This window comes from Haliotis asinina, chromosome 11 (genome assembly GCF_037392515.1).
Source record: "Haliotis asinina isolate JCU_RB_2024 chromosome 11, JCU_Hal_asi_v2, whole genome shotgun sequence".
NCBI lineage: Eukaryota > Metazoa > Mollusca > Gastropoda > Lepetellida > Haliotidae > Haliotis > Haliotis asinina.
Window position 1 is genome coordinate 47,440,342 of NC_090290.1, and position 18,466 is coordinate 47,458,807.

General features: G+C 42.2%; 1 protein-coding gene across 1 annotated transcript; it reads left to right on the forward strand.

Annotated features, from left to right (window-relative positions):
* Window positions 1-3,028: 3,028 nt before the first annotated feature.
* LOC137256173 (WW domain binding protein VOPP1-like) lies at window positions 3,029-17,256 on the forward strand. The gene is made up of 5 exons (XM_067793879.1): window positions 3,029-3,108; window positions 12,537-12,613; window positions 13,745-13,822; window positions 15,148-15,278; window positions 16,172-17,256. Exons 1-5 carry the CDS (start codon window positions 3,061-3,063, stop codon window positions 16,387-16,389), a joined length of 552 nt encoding a protein of 183 aa, XP_067649980.1. The 5' UTR covers window positions 3,029-3,060; the 3' UTR covers window positions 16,390-17,256.
* The last annotated feature ends 1,210 nt before the right edge of the window (window positions 17,257-18,466 follow it).

Here is an 18,466-nt window from a genome sequence, read left to right on the forward strand (position 1 = left end):
ATTCTCACGAGAGTTTCAATGGCCGTTTTGCAAACATTCACGACAAAAAGGTGGGGATGCGCTGACACACCCCAACCCCCTCTGGATCAGCCAGTTGTTAACCCGACTGTGTCTTCCTCAGTATCTTTTTAAGAAAGACACATTTTTAAAACTGAGTGGGGACCACAGTATCTCCACTATAAAGACACATTCAACCCGACTGTGTCCGACACTAGTTTCATGATGAGACTGCATATGCCCTAAAGTGGTCCTAAAATGAGACACGGCTAAATCCTAGAGTGTATCCACCGAATTTCCACAACAAAGACACACTTCCACGTTAGCTCTGTACTCCACGTTAACTAAATGAGTTCAAATGTACGACGTAAAATATATAAAATATGTTAAATATATTTCCAGTGTATAATCAAACAATTGATGTTAAAGAATAATGAAGAAAGTACAAAACAAAATTTGAAGACGACTGAACGTACAGTTTTCCAACAATGTTTGAAATCTTGCACTATATGCTCGCTCACGCACACATTCATTTCAGTGTTCAGCAGGTGTTCAGTCATTACATTGTTTGACACGTCACCGAGTCCCTATTGCATAGATCGATACTCATGCTGGTGATCATGCTGGTGATCATTGGATTGTCTGGTGCATACCTAACACTGACAGACTACCGCCATAGAGATATAATATTGCTGAGTACAATAAACCAAACAGATATACTTCCCATCGAAAGTTTAGACACACTAGTGTAAACATAACCAAATGCTTGAGGCAACTGTTTCAAACTAAATTTCCCAAATATTCAATACTATTAAAAGATATTGTTTGCACGTGAGCTGATATTTTGTAAAACAAATTCATAACGTTAAAAAGATTATTGTCATGAGTTCAGTAAATGTTACAATTCATTGAAAATGGGCGATTTCTTAACGAAAACGTCGCTTTAAAACGCAGCTGTTAGCACATACATTTCATCAGTCTTTGATGATACATGCACATAGTAAAACATGCTTTTGAGTAATTGATTCACGATGCTTGTGCAAATCATCTGAATATAGTCTTTGACGTAACCATATATACATACAGTAAGTGTTTTAAGTGAGTCTAAACTTTTGATGGGAACTATATTTTCGTGGGATAACAGTATACGCTGAACTGGAATCAGATGACTCTGCCGGTAAGCTGGCAAGAGTTATCATTCTTCATATGTACATGATTTTATACAGTCCAGCGTTTCTTTCAGTTCTTCAGACACGATCAATAAATAGCTGATTGGTCATACGTAAATGAACCTGGTTGGAGCTATATGCCAGTTACTTCATGGCAAGCCGGTTTTATAACAAGGAGGTAAACAATATGTGGACATTTACACTTTTTGGACACTCGCGAGTATGTAACGATCATTGGTTTCTGGAATCTCAAAGGCAGCGAACACTAAATAGCGATTGGTCAGTCTTGGCCGTCTGACTATAAGGCCACAACATGAACTATCCAAAGAAACACGTTGAGCTTTCTCCACACTCTCACCAAATTCATTTATAGTAATCTGTACTTCATTCATAGTTTAACCAAACGTACTTATCGCATATATGAAGAGTAAAATAAGTGTCAAAATATTTCTTTAATAATCGCTTTTTCATCTGATTTTGCACGTGCCAGAAACATAAAGCTTCAAAATGTTTTTCATATCTTTGTACCAAACATCCACCATCTGTGTTTGTTGGTTGGTTAGTTGGCTTGCACTCGGCGGCATCATTCTAGGTATATGGTGGCGGTCTGTAAATAAACGAGTCTGCACAAGAATGTCCGGTGATCGAGAACATGAGCATTGATCTACGCAATTAGGATACGATGTGATGTGTGAATCAAGTCAGTGAGCCTGACCACCCGTTCCTGTCAGTCAGCTTGTTACAACAACCATGGCTTCCTGAAGATCAATTCTAAACCGTATCCTCCACTAACTCTGAAGATATTTCATGTTTGCCTGATATTGCCTAGGAACAGAACAGAACTTAAATGCGTCTGTAATAAGTACATAACTATCGAATTCGAACTTGACATAAGTGGGTATTTTGTTCGTTGTATTTGCCTCTTTACACGAAAGTCAGCAATATTTCACTTATATGACGTCAGTCTGAGAATAATCGAATCGAGAATAACAATCGAGTGATTGATATCATGAGCATCGCTTCAGGCAATTTTAGTTACACTAAGCAACGAGTCTGAAGTAAACACCTCTTAAGACATGCATTGGTGAGTGACCCTCATAATCGTACATGGAGCAATAATTATTAAAATTTAGTAAAAACTTCTGATTTAACAGATTAATAGCCTGAACAAATCTTCGTGAAATGCTACCCGTTCAGCTATTACAGACCTATTGCAGTAGTTGGGGAACATAATAAAGAAACGCCCATGCACGTGCCCCAATAATTATAATCGGTGACTGCGAGGCCTTCATATTTTCATCTGTTCTACCGAACATATTTAACATATGACAATGAGTTTGTGATTTCCTCTGAGACTGATTTCAGCTCTACATGGCAACAGATGTGATGTTTCCAGAGCAATATATCCCTTGTCAAGTACCTAAAGGTGAATCGGAAAAATGTGATGATTTGTTCAATAACCCTTATCGTATGTTAGAAGAAATTTTGTTGTTGAACATATATAGTGATATGTGCTTACATCGTATATCGGTCAGTAGCCATGAAAGGCAAGAAGAAAAAAATAGAAAATTCAATGATTTTTGTGACGTCAATACACAATGATGCGACACCTCCTAATCACCTGCTGTTACATGTATTGATAATTAGGTGCATCATTCAGGAAACACGATGATTTATTCCGTTTCCATGGCAATCCTCTTATACCTGTATACAGATGGACTGTGGATGTCCTATAGTTACCCCGACCTCCAGGAACCACTGCATGCTATATTTGCGTTCATCGATCACAACGCTTGAAAACCATGGTAACGGAGTTAGGCGCGGTCACGTGGTCTGTGATGCTGAAGAAGGTAGGAGTCGTTCATGGCGTCAGGTTGATCGTATAGGTAGGACTATGGCCAGGTGGTATCGCAGCAGTGCTGTCGTCCTCGCAGCATGGCAGGTGAGGAATGCGAGGGTAGAATATCGTTGATGGTTTTACCATTCCAGTATCGCTGACGATGTATGTGACAGCTTTGGCTTTCTGAAATACCCATTTCTCCGACTCAACCAAAAAGCAAATCCATATATTTCTGCTTTGGAGCTCTGTGTAGTAAGGTACATGTGGAACACTGGTTTTCAAAGTGATCATTTCTCATAATTTCCATAAATCTTTTGCCATTTACGCCTAATGTTTATACCCACAATCGATTTATTTATGGCCTTGACGTTTCATTTCACTTATGTATTTAGGTTGAAGTAAACATAGTGAATTTAACGCCGTTCTCACTTCTTGTGTTGAAGTGTACATGGAAAGTACACAGTTTATCACACTGTCAATGTTTCTGTTTCGTGGTGAGGTTTCTTGGCTTTTGTGGGATTTGTAACCAAGTTGTTTCCGTTGTGCATGATTTTTTTTATATTTATCCTTCGTGTGCTTCTGGTTTTGTATGTAAGGTCGCGCGGTATATATGTGCTGTATCCCTCTGTCAGTATTTCAGGTTTGCATGCAGTGTTTCGTGGGTTATCTATGATTTATCCCTCTGTCAGTATTTCAGGTTTGCATGCAGTGTTTCGTGGGTTATCTATGATTTATCCCTCTGTCAGTATTTCAGCTTTGGGTCAGGGCTTCACGGGTTATATATGATGTATCTCTCCCTTAGTGGTTCTGGTTTCTATGTAGGATGCTATGGTATTTATGTGATTTATCCCTCGGTGAATGTTTATGTTTTCTATGTCGAATTTCAAGGTGTATATATGATTTAGCCCTCTGTCAGTGTTGAATTTGTCTTTGCAGGATTCCATGGTTTATATATTTTTTCTCCCTCTAGTTTTGCCAGATTATGCTCTTTTGCACGTAGGAGTCCATGGCATATATGCCTTATCCCTCTGTCAGTGCTACTTTTTTGTATGAAGGAGTCAATGTTATAATATAAGATGTTCATTGGTCACGAGGGGATCATGGGTTGATTTACCACCTGTGTTTGTTTATGTTCCCAAAGATATAGGGTACATCAGCCCATGGGCACCGAGGGACCAGTCAACAACGTATTCATCTTACCGAACACCTCAATGTTAAATTGCAGCTCGAGTATAGGATCATAATTAGTACCGAACAGCCCAAACATCACAAAACGAAGTACAAAACGCATTCCCGCAGTTAAGCGTTTTCATCGGGTAACATAGAAGATGTTACTCGCGGGTACATTGGTTGGCTCAGCCAATCAGAAAACGATATTTACGTGTGAGGTAAGATTAATATGATTTAGCCATCTGTCAGTGTTGCTCTTTTGTATGAAAGAGTTCATGGCTAAAACATGGTTCACCCTTATGTCAGTGTTGCTGTTTTGAATGAAGGACTCCATGGTTAAATCATGGTTCATCCCTCTGTCAGGGTTTCTGCTTTGTACGTATGATTTCGTAGTTGATATAGGACTAATCCCCGTCAACGCTCCCTGTAGGATTTCATGGTCTGTATATGATTTATATGTTGTATTCCACCGTCAGTGTTGGTTGATGCTTTTAACCGTATTTATGTTTCTATTGTTATCAATGCTCCTGTGCCCGTAAGGTGCGGTGGTGTAGTATTGTGGCTAAAGCGAATACCTTGGTTCGATTCTCAACATCATTACAATGTGTGAAATCTATTTCTGGTGTCCCGTGACGTGATATTGCTGGATATCTCTGGGCCAGTAAATGGCACATGTGTGGACTTTCATAGTTTATGTAAGGAATATGCCTATGTCAGTGCGTTTGGCATGAAACATTTCAGGACATGCGTGTGATATTTCTTTCTATCAGTGTTTAAATTGTTAATGGTCGTCCTAATGTAGCCCAAGATTTATCATTCCGTGTAAATAAAATATCGAACAGAAAAGTAAATTGTCTGGATTACCCTTCAGTTTACATCGACAAACCTGAAGCATATTGTTTAGACTTATAGGACTGTTGGTTGAACAGTTCTAATCATTACTGCAGCCTCAAAATCATTCGTGCATTCAGTGGCTTACATTCAGTGCACGTCTTTACTAAGAAAGCAGAGAAAACATCGTGAGGAATGAACTTGGCATGACGACACTCGTGGTACGCTGGGATCCAAGATTCCAGAAACTCCCCAGACTCGTCATCTTGTCATCTCTCGTTGTTTTGAGGCAGACATATCTTACGTCAAAGTGAGATTGTAACTGGCGAGGAATATTCACTTCATTAGTTCATAACTACGGGCCAGAGGCAAAAGACCAGTGAACGTATTTGAAACATCTAACGTTCAAGGTGATAGCCTCGCCTACTTGGGATTTCAGAGGATTCTTTTGAGGTTAACCTCCATCAATGGCCAATATTAGACTAATCAGCTTTGCCAAATTCTGATGTTGCAGTGCATACATGTACATTTGAAGCCATTGAATATCTTCTTTGTCGCCAAATAGGGCATCAAATCTCTATGTCATATGTCAAACATTATGCAAAAGATGATAAATTCTGCATTTGATGCCCATTCATACTATCACCTGTACGCCTTCAAATCCACTGTATCGTTGTTCCATAACACCGTACATAACAGTTAGAAACAGAACGTTTCAGCCGCAGCTCAGACCAGAGTTTCACATGGCATGGGTTGCCACAAAACAACAATTTGGAAGCTGGTGAAACGTATCAGAGGTACTGGTCGGAAATCAGACCGTACCCCAACGCCTCCGACATTTTGGTTTGAGAGCGTATCGGGTTTTAGGTCGGGCAATTGTGCAACGCTGGCAAAGACTACATTTGGACAGAGTGCTGTTTCCGGATAAAAGCAGATACCAGCTTTTCAGCGATGACGGCCATGTGAGAGTTTACCGGCGTACAGACAAAAGAGTTTCACGCCACTGCGTTCAAGAAGTGCATCCTGCATTCAAGATGGCGACGGATGTAAACGTATCCTCCTTGTTCTTAGAAACAAACCACGTTTTAGATGGATGTGCTGCGGATGAAGGCCTATACTTTGGCGAGACAACATCTGGTGTGACTGGCAATATTTTCGATTGCTCTGGGCTGATTTATCAACCCCTTCAAGACAGCAACTCAACCCCCACTGGATTTCAACATTCTGACACAGGGCCCAGTCGTGGCGACGAGAACAGAACTACTACGCAAACAGGTACGGCTTGTCAAATTTTACTCGAATATATCAGATCCAATATCAACAATCACGCCAGGGATTAATTTTTCAATAACCTCTTACCCAAAGTGCAAGGCGATGCGAACATCTTGGATGAACTTAGACTTAAGTTTTTGAATATGTGTAAGAAATGTGAATCATTCCCCTTTCAAGATAGCGCACTTAAACGGAGAATTCATCGCCGCGCCAAACAGGGTGAAAAAGTGGAGAAATTAGCTAAAGACTGCTTTATTCTCTTCAGACGTTATTGTGGTGAAAACTCTTATGATATTTTTGATGTTTTGAATATTCAACCCTAGAAGGCAACAAAACAATCCAGTGGGGGTGACACAAACACACCGGATACAATAGCACCAATCAGCGAGACAATAACACGGCTTGAACGCGCTTTGTATACTCTCAAGGGTGAATACACACAGGACATTGATTGCTTACACAACAAGGTGAAACACCTCGAGGAGTCCAACAATTAGCTTCAGAACTTGTAGCTGTAAGCGAGGAATCTGCCAAACTAAGAGGTTGTGTAGATAAATTGCGGGAAAGGATGCATAAGGCCGTGGAATAGTTACACAATGACAGCACGTGCGCCATTGTTGAAGTGAATAACTGTAAAGAGTGCATTCAGAACCTCAAATCTACAGTGACTGAATGTAAACGGGAAATCAAACTTATTTCTGAAACTGAACTACCAAAAGGTGATGCGGCAGCAGCCGAGGCAATGAAGTCGACAAGTAAACATGAATCTGGCCACTTGGATCTTCAGAACATGGTCAAAGACTTGAAGTCCAAAGTCGATGATGGTTGTCTCAATATCACCGATGAGCGTCACCTGGGAATTGGCTCTATTAAATCAAAGGTTACGTTGATAAACCAGAGATGAAATCCGTACACGACCTGTTGAAATCATGCTCGATGTCTCTAGGAGACCTCAGGAAGAAGGTGACCATATTGGAAAGAAAGGACTCAAAGAAAAACAAACATAACTCCTATGCCCAGGCAGCAAAACACAGCAAACCCGACAAGGCTTACAGTACCAGTCAACAACCAACAAACACCCAAAAGAGGCTCAAAGTGTATCTGGTAACACTGAACAGATTGTGCAGGAGATTCACTCACAAAACCAGCCCGCCTCTAATGACGTCACTCCAACTTCCCAAAGCGACATGCCGTCCTCAGAAGGTATCACCCAGGGTCCAAGTACCACAACAGCTACCCCAACTGAGACAATTACATCATCGGACAATAACAATGAATCAAACAATAAGATTCAAGTACACATCAGCAACAGACAAAGATCTTCGTTCAACCATGATGCTGATGAGTCTTGTGCAGGTCCTATTCGCCCGCGAACTAGTCGTTACTACATTGGTAGAATACAGGAGTCCTGCTCAGAGCAATCGATCAAAACGTATATGGTACAAAGGGGTGTCACTGTAACGCACCTTAAAATCTTCATAAAACCCGAGGAACGCTATGCTTCTGCACAGACATATGTTCTCGCTAAAGACAGGCAACTAGTTGGAAACGTCAATTTCTGGCCAGAAAACATTATTGTCAAGCCGTGGCTGAGCAGAAGTAAGTTTTGGCAACAGCTAGAGGAAAGACAGAGAATGAACGATGTTCAGGATAACCCTTCTTAAATAATTTTGTCACTCCCAATTACTTCACTAATGCCATGGAACTGTCGTGGCACAATGCCGAGTGTATGTTAGCTCAATGCTACACTCTATCAAAACCATATCCAGATATTTGCCTTATCCGATCATCAACTTGGAGCAAATAATCTGTCATTCTTAGACTCCCTCAATGAAGACTACTTCTCAGTTGCCAACCCAGCTCAAGAACCACGGAACCACAGGTCCCAAAGGAGCGGTGAAAGAGCCTTCGTATGTCACAAACATCTCAAGCCATATGTCCAGGCCATAGATATCATCAGTGATAAAATCACAGCCCTAGAACTCTCTGTTCCAAGTCATCATTCACTCTATAATCTCCTATCCGTGTACCTACCACCCTCGAATCGGTCCGTTGACCTCTACGAAATGTGCCATGACGAACTCCAAGGATCAAATTCTGCCTTGTCTGAAAGAAGTCCGGTAATCATCCTAGGCGAGTTTAATGCAAAGATTGCAGGCACAAGGGCAACTGTTAGCCTCGACCAAAGATCTAACATGCTCGGTGAGTTCCTGTCTGAAAATTCACTATTCTGCATCAACATGCAGAACTTCTGCTCGGGCCCAGTCAACACCTTCTATACATACGCAGGTGGTCCTGAGACACCTATCGACCACATCGTTGTGCCAAATGAGCTTATGTATCTGATATGCTCCGCAAAAGTGAAAGATGATAACCCTCTAAACGTATCCGACTATCATCCAGTTGTATGCTCTCTTACAATTGACCGACCTAGTAAGCTAGCAGCAGATCCCTCTTTACACGGGCCAGCTTGGAAGAAAGCCCTCCACAATGGCTCTATCAAGGACACTTACGCTGTCTCTAACACGCTTTGGGGAAGGCAGATACCAGCTCTAGACTGTGATAGTGAGGATGGAGAACACTGAACATTACTGATACCATTACTAAAGCCCTCACAATGGCTGCGTCTGACTGTCTTCCGGTGAGAAACCTTACTGGAAGGAAAAAGTCAAACAGTTCCATGATGTGATGTTATCGTACAGACAGAAATGGATCATAGACGGTAGACCTAGAGGCATGACTTACACTAGCTTCCGGGACTACAAGAAATCCAAAGACAATTTTCGAGTTGCTGTAAAAGAAGCAGCTGCACTCTATGAAACAGAGCACTTCAACATTCTTGATAAACCATACGATATCGACCAGAAAACATTCTGGGCTCTCATCAACAACAGAGGCAAGACATCACACATTTCAACGATAACTGTATCAGGGAACCATACCACAGATTCCTTGGAAATTTGCCAAGCACTTGCTAACCACTATAACTATATTCAACAAAGAACATCCTCACCTCTCAGTCTGAAGTAAACAATTTATGCAAATCCCTGAACATCAACAAGGGCACTGGTTTTGATGCAATCTACTATGAACACTTGAAACATGGAGGCTCAAGTCTGCATTACTATCTTTCTGAACCATTCAACGGGATAATCACCACAGGGTTTATTCCATCCCAGTGGAAGAAAGGCATCATCACCCCAATCTTCAAGGCGGAGGCAAACCAAGGACGTCCCTAGACTCATGCAGAAGGGTAACTCTGTTGCCTGTTATTTCAAAAGTCTTTGAGCAGGTCATTGTGTCAATCCCACAATTTCAAGATTCCACGGACTTCCCTGATCCTCGGCAATGCGGCTTCCAAAAAGGCATATCGTCTCTCCATGCATCATTCCTCCTACAGGACACAGTCCGCCACTAATAGGAACAGAATGACTCACTGAAAGTGGTGTTCTTGGACAGCAGCAACGCCTTCGACACTGTGTGGCACGATGGGCTACTCTGGAAGCTGAAGGAACTGTCTATTCATCCAGGTGTGTGGCGCATTTTCTGCAACACATACTCTGGAATGGAAAGCTGTGTTCTCGGTAACAAAACCTACTCATCCTGGTTTAAACTCAAACGTGGAGTGAGGCAAGGTAGCGTCCTCTCTGCTAAGCTCTACTTGGTCTATATCAACGAGCTTCTGATAATTGTCACACATGAAGAAAGGAACATTCATACTGGATCTCCACCTCGACGCATCACCTCAGGCAGATGATATCTCACTCATCAGTCCTATCACAGCTCACTTACAGTCCATGGTAACATAGTGTCAGAACTACAGTGCCAAGTGGCAGTTCACATTCTCTCCCTGAAAAAGCAACGTCTTCAATCCTGCAAGAAACAACAAGTGCAACATCACACCTTACGGAAAGATGATACCTCAAGTAGACAACACTAAGCATCTCGGTATTCTTCATGACTCATACCTTACCAACCACACTCGAACATCAAATGCACGTTCTAAGATGAAGTCAACTGCAATGATGTTGATGAAATCAGGTTTACATAAAAGTGGGTTGAATCCAGTTACTAATTCCAATCTTGTCAGGTCTGTGTGTATGCCCAAGTCCTTGCTTGGGTGCGAATTGTGGGCAGGGTTGAAAGGGGGCGTTGTCATCACCATCGGTTTTGTTTAAAGATGTGTCAAGGACTCCCCAAAACTACTAGATCTGACATATGCAACTCGCTGATTGGACGGTATTCCACAGAATCACATATTGACACAATGAAGTTATTCTTCCTTGGCTCCTTGTGCAACAGCAAGAAACACCTACTCTGCTCCAAAATCTTTATCTCACGCCTATTTGCATTCAGAAACTGCATATTGAAGATAAGATCAGGACTTATACCAGATATAGTACGTATACTTGAAAAATACAAAGTGATGCAGTTTCTTGAGAGTTTCGTCTCTTCCGGTGTCTTCATGAGTCAACTCTCCTAGAAGAAAATTGTAAAAGTCTCTGTGATTGAATATGAGAAATCCACCTGGAACCAACGAATGACATCAGATCCAGATCTCAAACTTTTCAGGACATTACACCCATCGATAGAGCCACACGTAGCGTGGCTTCTCGCCAAAAACTACCCCGTCTTGAAACAACAATGCGTCTTCATGGTACAAATGTGTGCTCTCTGGCGCCATTTCCGTGTGTATGAACATTGTGGTAAATGCAGAACAAACTGTGCAGACCATTTGATCCGTGTTTTAACTTCGTGCGAAGCTTCTGCAGGCAGCAGAGACCAACTCTGGTGTGATATTATCAACGTGGGTCCAGTGGAGTTGAGCGTTGAACTACAAGAGTGAAACGGACCTGGTGTGCAGCCTACTGTCCCCCGGTATTGCTCTCTGACGAGGAAGCTGAGCTGTATACACAAACTGTTGTTAACGGTTTCTTCGCAACCTGTAATGCATGACAATTCTTACACGCCTCTGTTGTAATTTCTAATGTAACCTAGTTTGTATTTATCTCGTATTCTCCATTGAAAGAATAAAAGCATATATAAGACGAACCTGGTGATTACAATTGGTTCGATCAACCAGGTCATGACACTACTCGTGCATACATTCATGCAGAAAAACCCAAGGACGCTGGTAGAGCAGGATAACCCACTCGACATTCTGTACGTGTTACAAGATAATTTTTCAACATCCAAGTTCTGACTAGTCCAGACAAATGAAATGCCCTGAAGTGATTCCGATAGGACAGCGCTGGGCCATTTTGTGAGACATATTCGGCAACGTCAGCAACGTCCACGTGGCAGTGAGTGATTTATGTTTTACACCGCACTGAGCAATACTCCAGCTACATGGCAACGGCTTGTACATAATCGGGTCTGAACCAGACAGTCCAGTGAGTAGCACCATGAGCATCTATCTGCGCAACTGGAATACGATGACATGTGTCAACCAGGTCAGCGAGCCTGACCACCTGACCGGTAGTCGCCAATTACGACAGGCATGAGTTACTGAAGAACAACTCCAACTAAAATCCTCAAAGGTACCACATAACGGACAGACGTTGAAGTGGACACTGCGGAAAAGAGTTTAGTCTTATCAAATCATCATTCCAGCCATTGTGATGAGACTGGTAACGTCTGTACGACGTCAGCGACTGCATACTTGCTAGAGGTAGAACCACCCGTTGACACTGATTAGAGGTACACACACCCGGTGACAGTGGTTAGAGGTGGACACATCAGCTGTCAGTGAGTACAGGTGAACACACCCGCTAACTTTGATTAGAGAAGGACACACCCACTGACACTGATTAGAAGTGGGCACACCCGCCGACACTGATTACAGGTGGACACACCCGCTGATGTACGCAATAAAAACATGAATGGAATGTGATCGAATTATGGACAACCCAACACCTGTTATCGAATGCTTACTGCCTTGCACAACATCATCATGTGGTTTCACCTGATGTTAACTGTTGCTTCTGTGATATCGGGTGACTGAAATACAATGATATCGGGTGACTGAAATACAATGATATCGGGTGACTGAAATACAATGATATCGGGTGACTGAAATACAATGATATCGGGTGACTGAAATACAATGATATCTGTTGACATAATTTGTCATGTGCTTTTACTGGATGCGAAAACTAGAGGCCAACGTTTCTTTTACCCTTTGGTTTATGTATGCATGTGTATATGGATATGCGTGTAGCTCTCTATTTATTTATTTATCTATCTATTTATCTCAGATCTGCTGCACCAGTGGGAACAAGGCCTGTACATACCATACTTACAACTACAGTCACTCAAGGGTCGTCAACTACAAGTAAGTACAAACACAAAGTCGCTGGATGGCTGTTGATCGTTATGTTTAGTAATTAATAACTTACCCACCAAAAGTAGACCATCAGTACAACTACAGTCCAACCACCTTTACCCGGACCCCACATATCCGGAAACCCTGCCTTCCGGACGATTTTTATGTGAAACGAAACTTACGTTATTAATTGCACTGTGGATGTACGTCAGTATTTACAAGTGCCATACAAAGTGTTCTAAGGATTGCAACTGAGAAAAATAACAATATTTCACGAAGACATATTTAATAAAAGCCAAACAATGCACACATAAATATATATTTGAAAACGATCTGCAGCAAGTTCCAAATGTGCTCTGCAGCGCTGTGAGAGTTCTGTGAGATATGATATTTCAAAACTCCCTGTGACAGATATGTGATGTGTTCACAACTTTCCACCGTAGTATCACGTTCCGAATAACTGTCTGGAGGACTCCACCCCTCAGGAAATCATTACCCAGTTGTTGCAGAAGCGCCGTGTAAGAGCTATCTGCAGTTCTTTCCAAATGAATTCTGCAGCGCTGAGTTTGATAAACTCCCAGTAATGGGTATGTGTATTGCATCGTTCTAAGTGACATCCGAATAAGTATCCGAATCTGTATGGTTGCCTGGAGGAGTTTACCCAGTTTCTATTGCATTGACAGTTCTTGTAGAAGCATCACTTGAGAGTGATCTGCAACGTGTTCTAAATGTGTTATGTAGCGCATAGTTCTGTTGAACAGACCGCTCAATGCGGATAGTCGCACTTCGTGGGCATGCACGCCCCTTGCAGCATGTCTTGTGGCATTATAAGTGAGGATGAGGTCCGGTTGTGCACCAGCAGTCTTACCCTGCTATCCAGAATGATATCCTGCAGAAAACACCCATGGACGCCATTGAGATCGTTTTTTCTGGTGGCTACAAACAGTCGGAACTGAAGACATTTGCAACATTTGTTTACAGTAATTCTGCCCATGAATAGCTTGGATAACTGGTGATGTATGTTTTATGGTGTTTTAAAGTTTACTTCAAGTGCTACACGAACAGGACAAGTACCTTCATTTCGATAGTCCCTACGTGAATTATGTATCCATCTGTACGTTGTTGCTGTTCTTGGTACAGGTGTCATGACTGGGAGTATTGTTGCTCCGGAGTTTGCTGTGACTATCCTGTCTTGATTCACAAATTGTGGTACTTCTGGTGAGTATTGGACGTTATCAGACAATGTGAGCTTCAGAGAGAGAGAGAGAGAGAGAGAGAGAGAGAGAGAGAGAGAGAGAGAGAGAGAGAGAGAGAGAGAGAGAGAGAGAGAGAGAGAGAGAGAGAGAGAGAGAGAGAGAGAGAGAGAGAGAGAGAGAGAGAGAGAGAGAGAGAGAGAGAGAGAGAGAGAGAGTGTGTAAGGGAAATAAACAGAGTGACAGAAAGAATGAGTGAGAGGGAGACAGCGAGAGAGATTCAGCGAGAATGAGCAAGAAAGAGACACACACCAAGAATAAGCAAGAGGTGAGATGGGATGTCGAAAAAGTGGGATGATAGCGGAGCCTGGCGGCACTGAATTTGGGTTGATAATAGAAGTGGAGAGGAAGTAAGGGCGAGAGATGAGGAGTGAAGACTGAAATTAAGTGAAGAACATATTGTAGCCAGTGAATATCTTCATGGTATTGTCCAAGAGCGGTCGTCGAGGCTGCTCTCGGGTGGTAGTTTAGGATGGTGGACAAGAGTAATGGAAGCCAAGAGTCGACGGTAGAGGTAAAGACGACAACAGTCATGTTTTATAATTGTTTGGTTGAATGATGGTCAAAATGGCATACACAGTGGTAAACATGTGACAGAACGCACATCGAGACTGAGTGACCAATGATCCCGATGTGGAGACCCGCAAGAAACTTATTGAAATGATTTAGTCTATGACAGTATCAATACTGAACGTTGTAGAGATAGAGGCGGCGGGATTACCTAGTGGTTAAAGCGTTACGCAAGACTCGGGTTCGAATTTCTACACGAGTACAATGTATGAAGCATAATTCTGGTGTTCCTCACATTGATATTGCGGGAATATAGTTGAAAGAGGCATAAAATCATACACATTCACTTTGTACAAGAATATCAGTCTGACAAAACAAACACAACACCTCCGTGTGAACAAATGATAGTAAGCATTCACTAATGAGCTCGTAAAGTTTTTTTTGAATGATTTTAGTAGTGGTATATATACATGTACTAGTGTAGCAGTGCGGTATTAGACTTGAGTGTAAGAAACATGTAGCATGATTTGTTTATATTCAAGTTATATGACTGTATATGATAGATTCTGGACCAGTCAAGCCAGTGATCAACAACATGAGCATCAACCTACGCACCATGACACGTGTCATTCACGTTAGCGAGAATGACCACCCGATATCTAGTAGCCTATAGTCGCCTCTTGCGGCAAGCATGGGTTACCGAAGATCAGTTCTAACCCTGATATTCACATGCAACTACGCAGAGTGACTATGTGTTGAGTGATTGTCTTGTTGTTTCAGGGTTGGGATACTGGCTCTTGCCTTCTTCCTCCTGCTTGCATCAATCACATGGTACAAGAAACGCTACTACGGCCGGGTTTTAAGGGTCCACCCTACTGCAATAGGACCCGGTGCTGTCCATATGCATACAGGTGAGTTGGTTTTAAACTGTTATGATGAAGTTTCTTCACTGACTCGAGGCCAAGAGTTCTAAAAACTACATGTTCGAATAACTACATCGGTACAACGCGGTGTTCACTGCTGTAGGGTGGCGTAGTGGTTAAAGCGTTCGCTCGTCACGCCGAGGATTCGGGTTCGATTCACAAAAAGGGTACAATGTGTGAAGCTCATTTTCTGGTATCCCCCGCCGTGATATTGCTGGAATATTGCTAAAAGCGGCGTAAGAACATACTTACTCACTGTAACTACGTCAAAACTCGCGAAATGAATCTATCAGCATGCCTCTAAAACAATAATGATCTATTTTATAACCACTATAAACAGTTAGGTCATAGATACATTTATAGATAGATACAAACACTGTTGGTAATCTATTATTGTTGGGAAATCTGGTCACATTCCATCACTATCAAAGTGACGTTTTGCATTATCCTTGACCAATCAGTTTCATAATGATCCATAAACATATAATAACCCCGTATCCAATCACCTGTTCACGATCAAGGCGCTAGCTCATTATTTTCCTGGTTGACCCAAGCTGTTTGTGAGGCGCGAGAAGGATGACAGTAATCTACCGGGTACCCATTCTCGAATGAGTGAACATTCGTGAACAAACTATCAGGGTGAATCGTGTAACGTATCCTTCATTTCGGGGCAGAACTGAAACCCGACACCTCTCGGGGGGCAAACGGTCAGCCATCCTTGTATTCCCTGACCTACGTGACGATGATATGCTGGGAATTGTCCATGTTTTTATATTTTTTCGTTTTTTAATTAAATTCTCCAAGTTCATACACAATTTAACCCAAGGAGTCTGAAAGATACATACGCTAAGAGATGTTCATCCAACCTTCTCACATTACAGTGACAACTCAGCAATACATCCATACACCGACCTACCCTGGATCATATGTTGCTGTGCAACCTGTGCCATATGTCTCCGGTCCCCCGGGGCCTCCGCCACCATACTCCTCCCTCGCAGGGCAGGCACAGGGCAAGAATCCACCCCCAGCGGGACCTATGCAGCCGGCATATCTACCCCCAGGGATGACGCCGGACAACGAGACAAATAACCTGTTCTAACGGGCAGCATATTATCAGAAGGAATTTGCATCAAATATTAATCGCAAGTATCGTGATGTTCAACAACGACAAACACTGGCGATTATTGTCGCCCAGAATGGGGTTTTGGTGATTATGAGATAAAGACGACTGCACATAATATACTTTTTAATCTTCATGTGATGGCGAATCTATTAAATTCGGCTATTATTGTGACTCGATATACATCACAATGTGTTCGTTTGTAATACTCATATCAACTCATTTGTACCCAACGAATTTATCTTCCAACAAAAACCTCTTTTACGGCGGAATGGAGTGCTCTTTAGTGCTATTACTGTCAACAGTATAAGTATCGTAGACAGAATCATTAAGGACTCAGAAGGGTCGACAGTAGATACCCTTGAATACAACTATAAACTCGGAGAAAGGCTGATGTTCTGCGCTGTGCAAGTTTTTACGAGATGCGAATACAAAGTGTCACAAGAACCTGATTTAAAATTTCAGATTCATGACAATGTGTAAAGCCCATTTCTGGTGTCCCAGTGACATTGCACGGATACTGATAAAAGTAACTCACCCTGATCTGTAAAGGATTCATCCCAACCTTTATATATCGATCTTTTCAGACGGCGATGTGGGTTACTATGACACTTTGAATAAGCATTCGTTTTCGTTAAAATAGGCATCGCTACACCCTGCATAGCGTCATCATCGCCCACCGTGTTGTATGTAACCTGTTTTACTCCGTTTTACGATATATATCACATGTTGTACTCCAAACGATGTTGATAATATACTGCATAGTGCCTCTTGAGGTCTTTTTTTCAGACTCCACATTATTTGTTACATTGTTCATAAATAAAGTTACCTCAATTCTGACGGAAAGGTCAAGCGTTCACTGTATTTATATGGTGACGAATTCTCGTTACGTGTATCACGTTTAAGCCTACGTATTTGTCTAGGAGCAGTCCAGCTGCTTGACTACTAGTATACGCGAATCCATGGTGAGTATATTTTCTGTGTTAAGGCGCAGTGTTGATGTCACAACGGTCAAGCAAGGTGACCATTCAGTTGAGGCCTGAGAAGAGATAAATGAACAATGCCATTTTGAAAGTGTTCAAATGTAACACTTGATGACACTGGCTCTAGTACTCTTGTTTCGATGAGTCCCATCCGGGATTCGAACTCACACCTTCACAGTCCTGCGCTTAATCAGCGGCACACAATGCACCCGTCTAACATACTCAGGCTGCGATTTAACTAGAAGCATACGTTTCTGATTATGTTCTCATTAAGCACATTAATAATTGTCCATCGTGTTACCGTATGTTGACAAGATATACCATGGTTATGGTGCCATTACTACGTGACTTAAAGGACATACGCTGCTTGATTTACGATTGTAGCGTATGGAGTTATTTCCCTTTGGTAACAAGGCACATCCTGGCTTTAAGTTCAATAGGATGTCAATGAGTTTAGTTTTAAGCTGCATTCAGCAATATTCCAGCTATGTGGCGGCGGTTTGTAAATAATAACTGATTCTGGACCAGACGATCCAGTGATCAACAGCATGAGCATCGGTCTGCGCACATGGGAACCGATGACGTGGGTCTACCAAGTCAACGAGGAAGACCACCTCATCCAGTTAGCTGCCAAGCTTAAAAGCCTTTTATGGCAAGCATGGGTTGTTGAAGGCCTACTCTACCCCGGGACCTTCACTGCAGGTTTCACGAGTACGGCATAAGTTAGTGACTACACCAGTGCTATGCACCATATGAGCTTACATCAGTGTACAATTTCACTTTCAAACAGTAATGTTCACTGCTGTGGACAATATCAGACTGTATCTATAGCAGTCGTGTGTACGCTATCAAACAGTGCTTTCATCAGTGGATGCACCCAAACAGTGGCATCATCAGCTATTGTGTCGCCCATTGACACCCTGAGCATCGACCCACGCCATTACGTTACGCTAACTTTTACGAAGTCAGCGAGCCTAAACACCCGATTCACGTAGGTCGCAGGGCTTGCTGAAGGTCCATTATAGGTTGATTCAGTTTTGTTCTGGGACTTTCTTCAGGCTTTTTAAATCAAT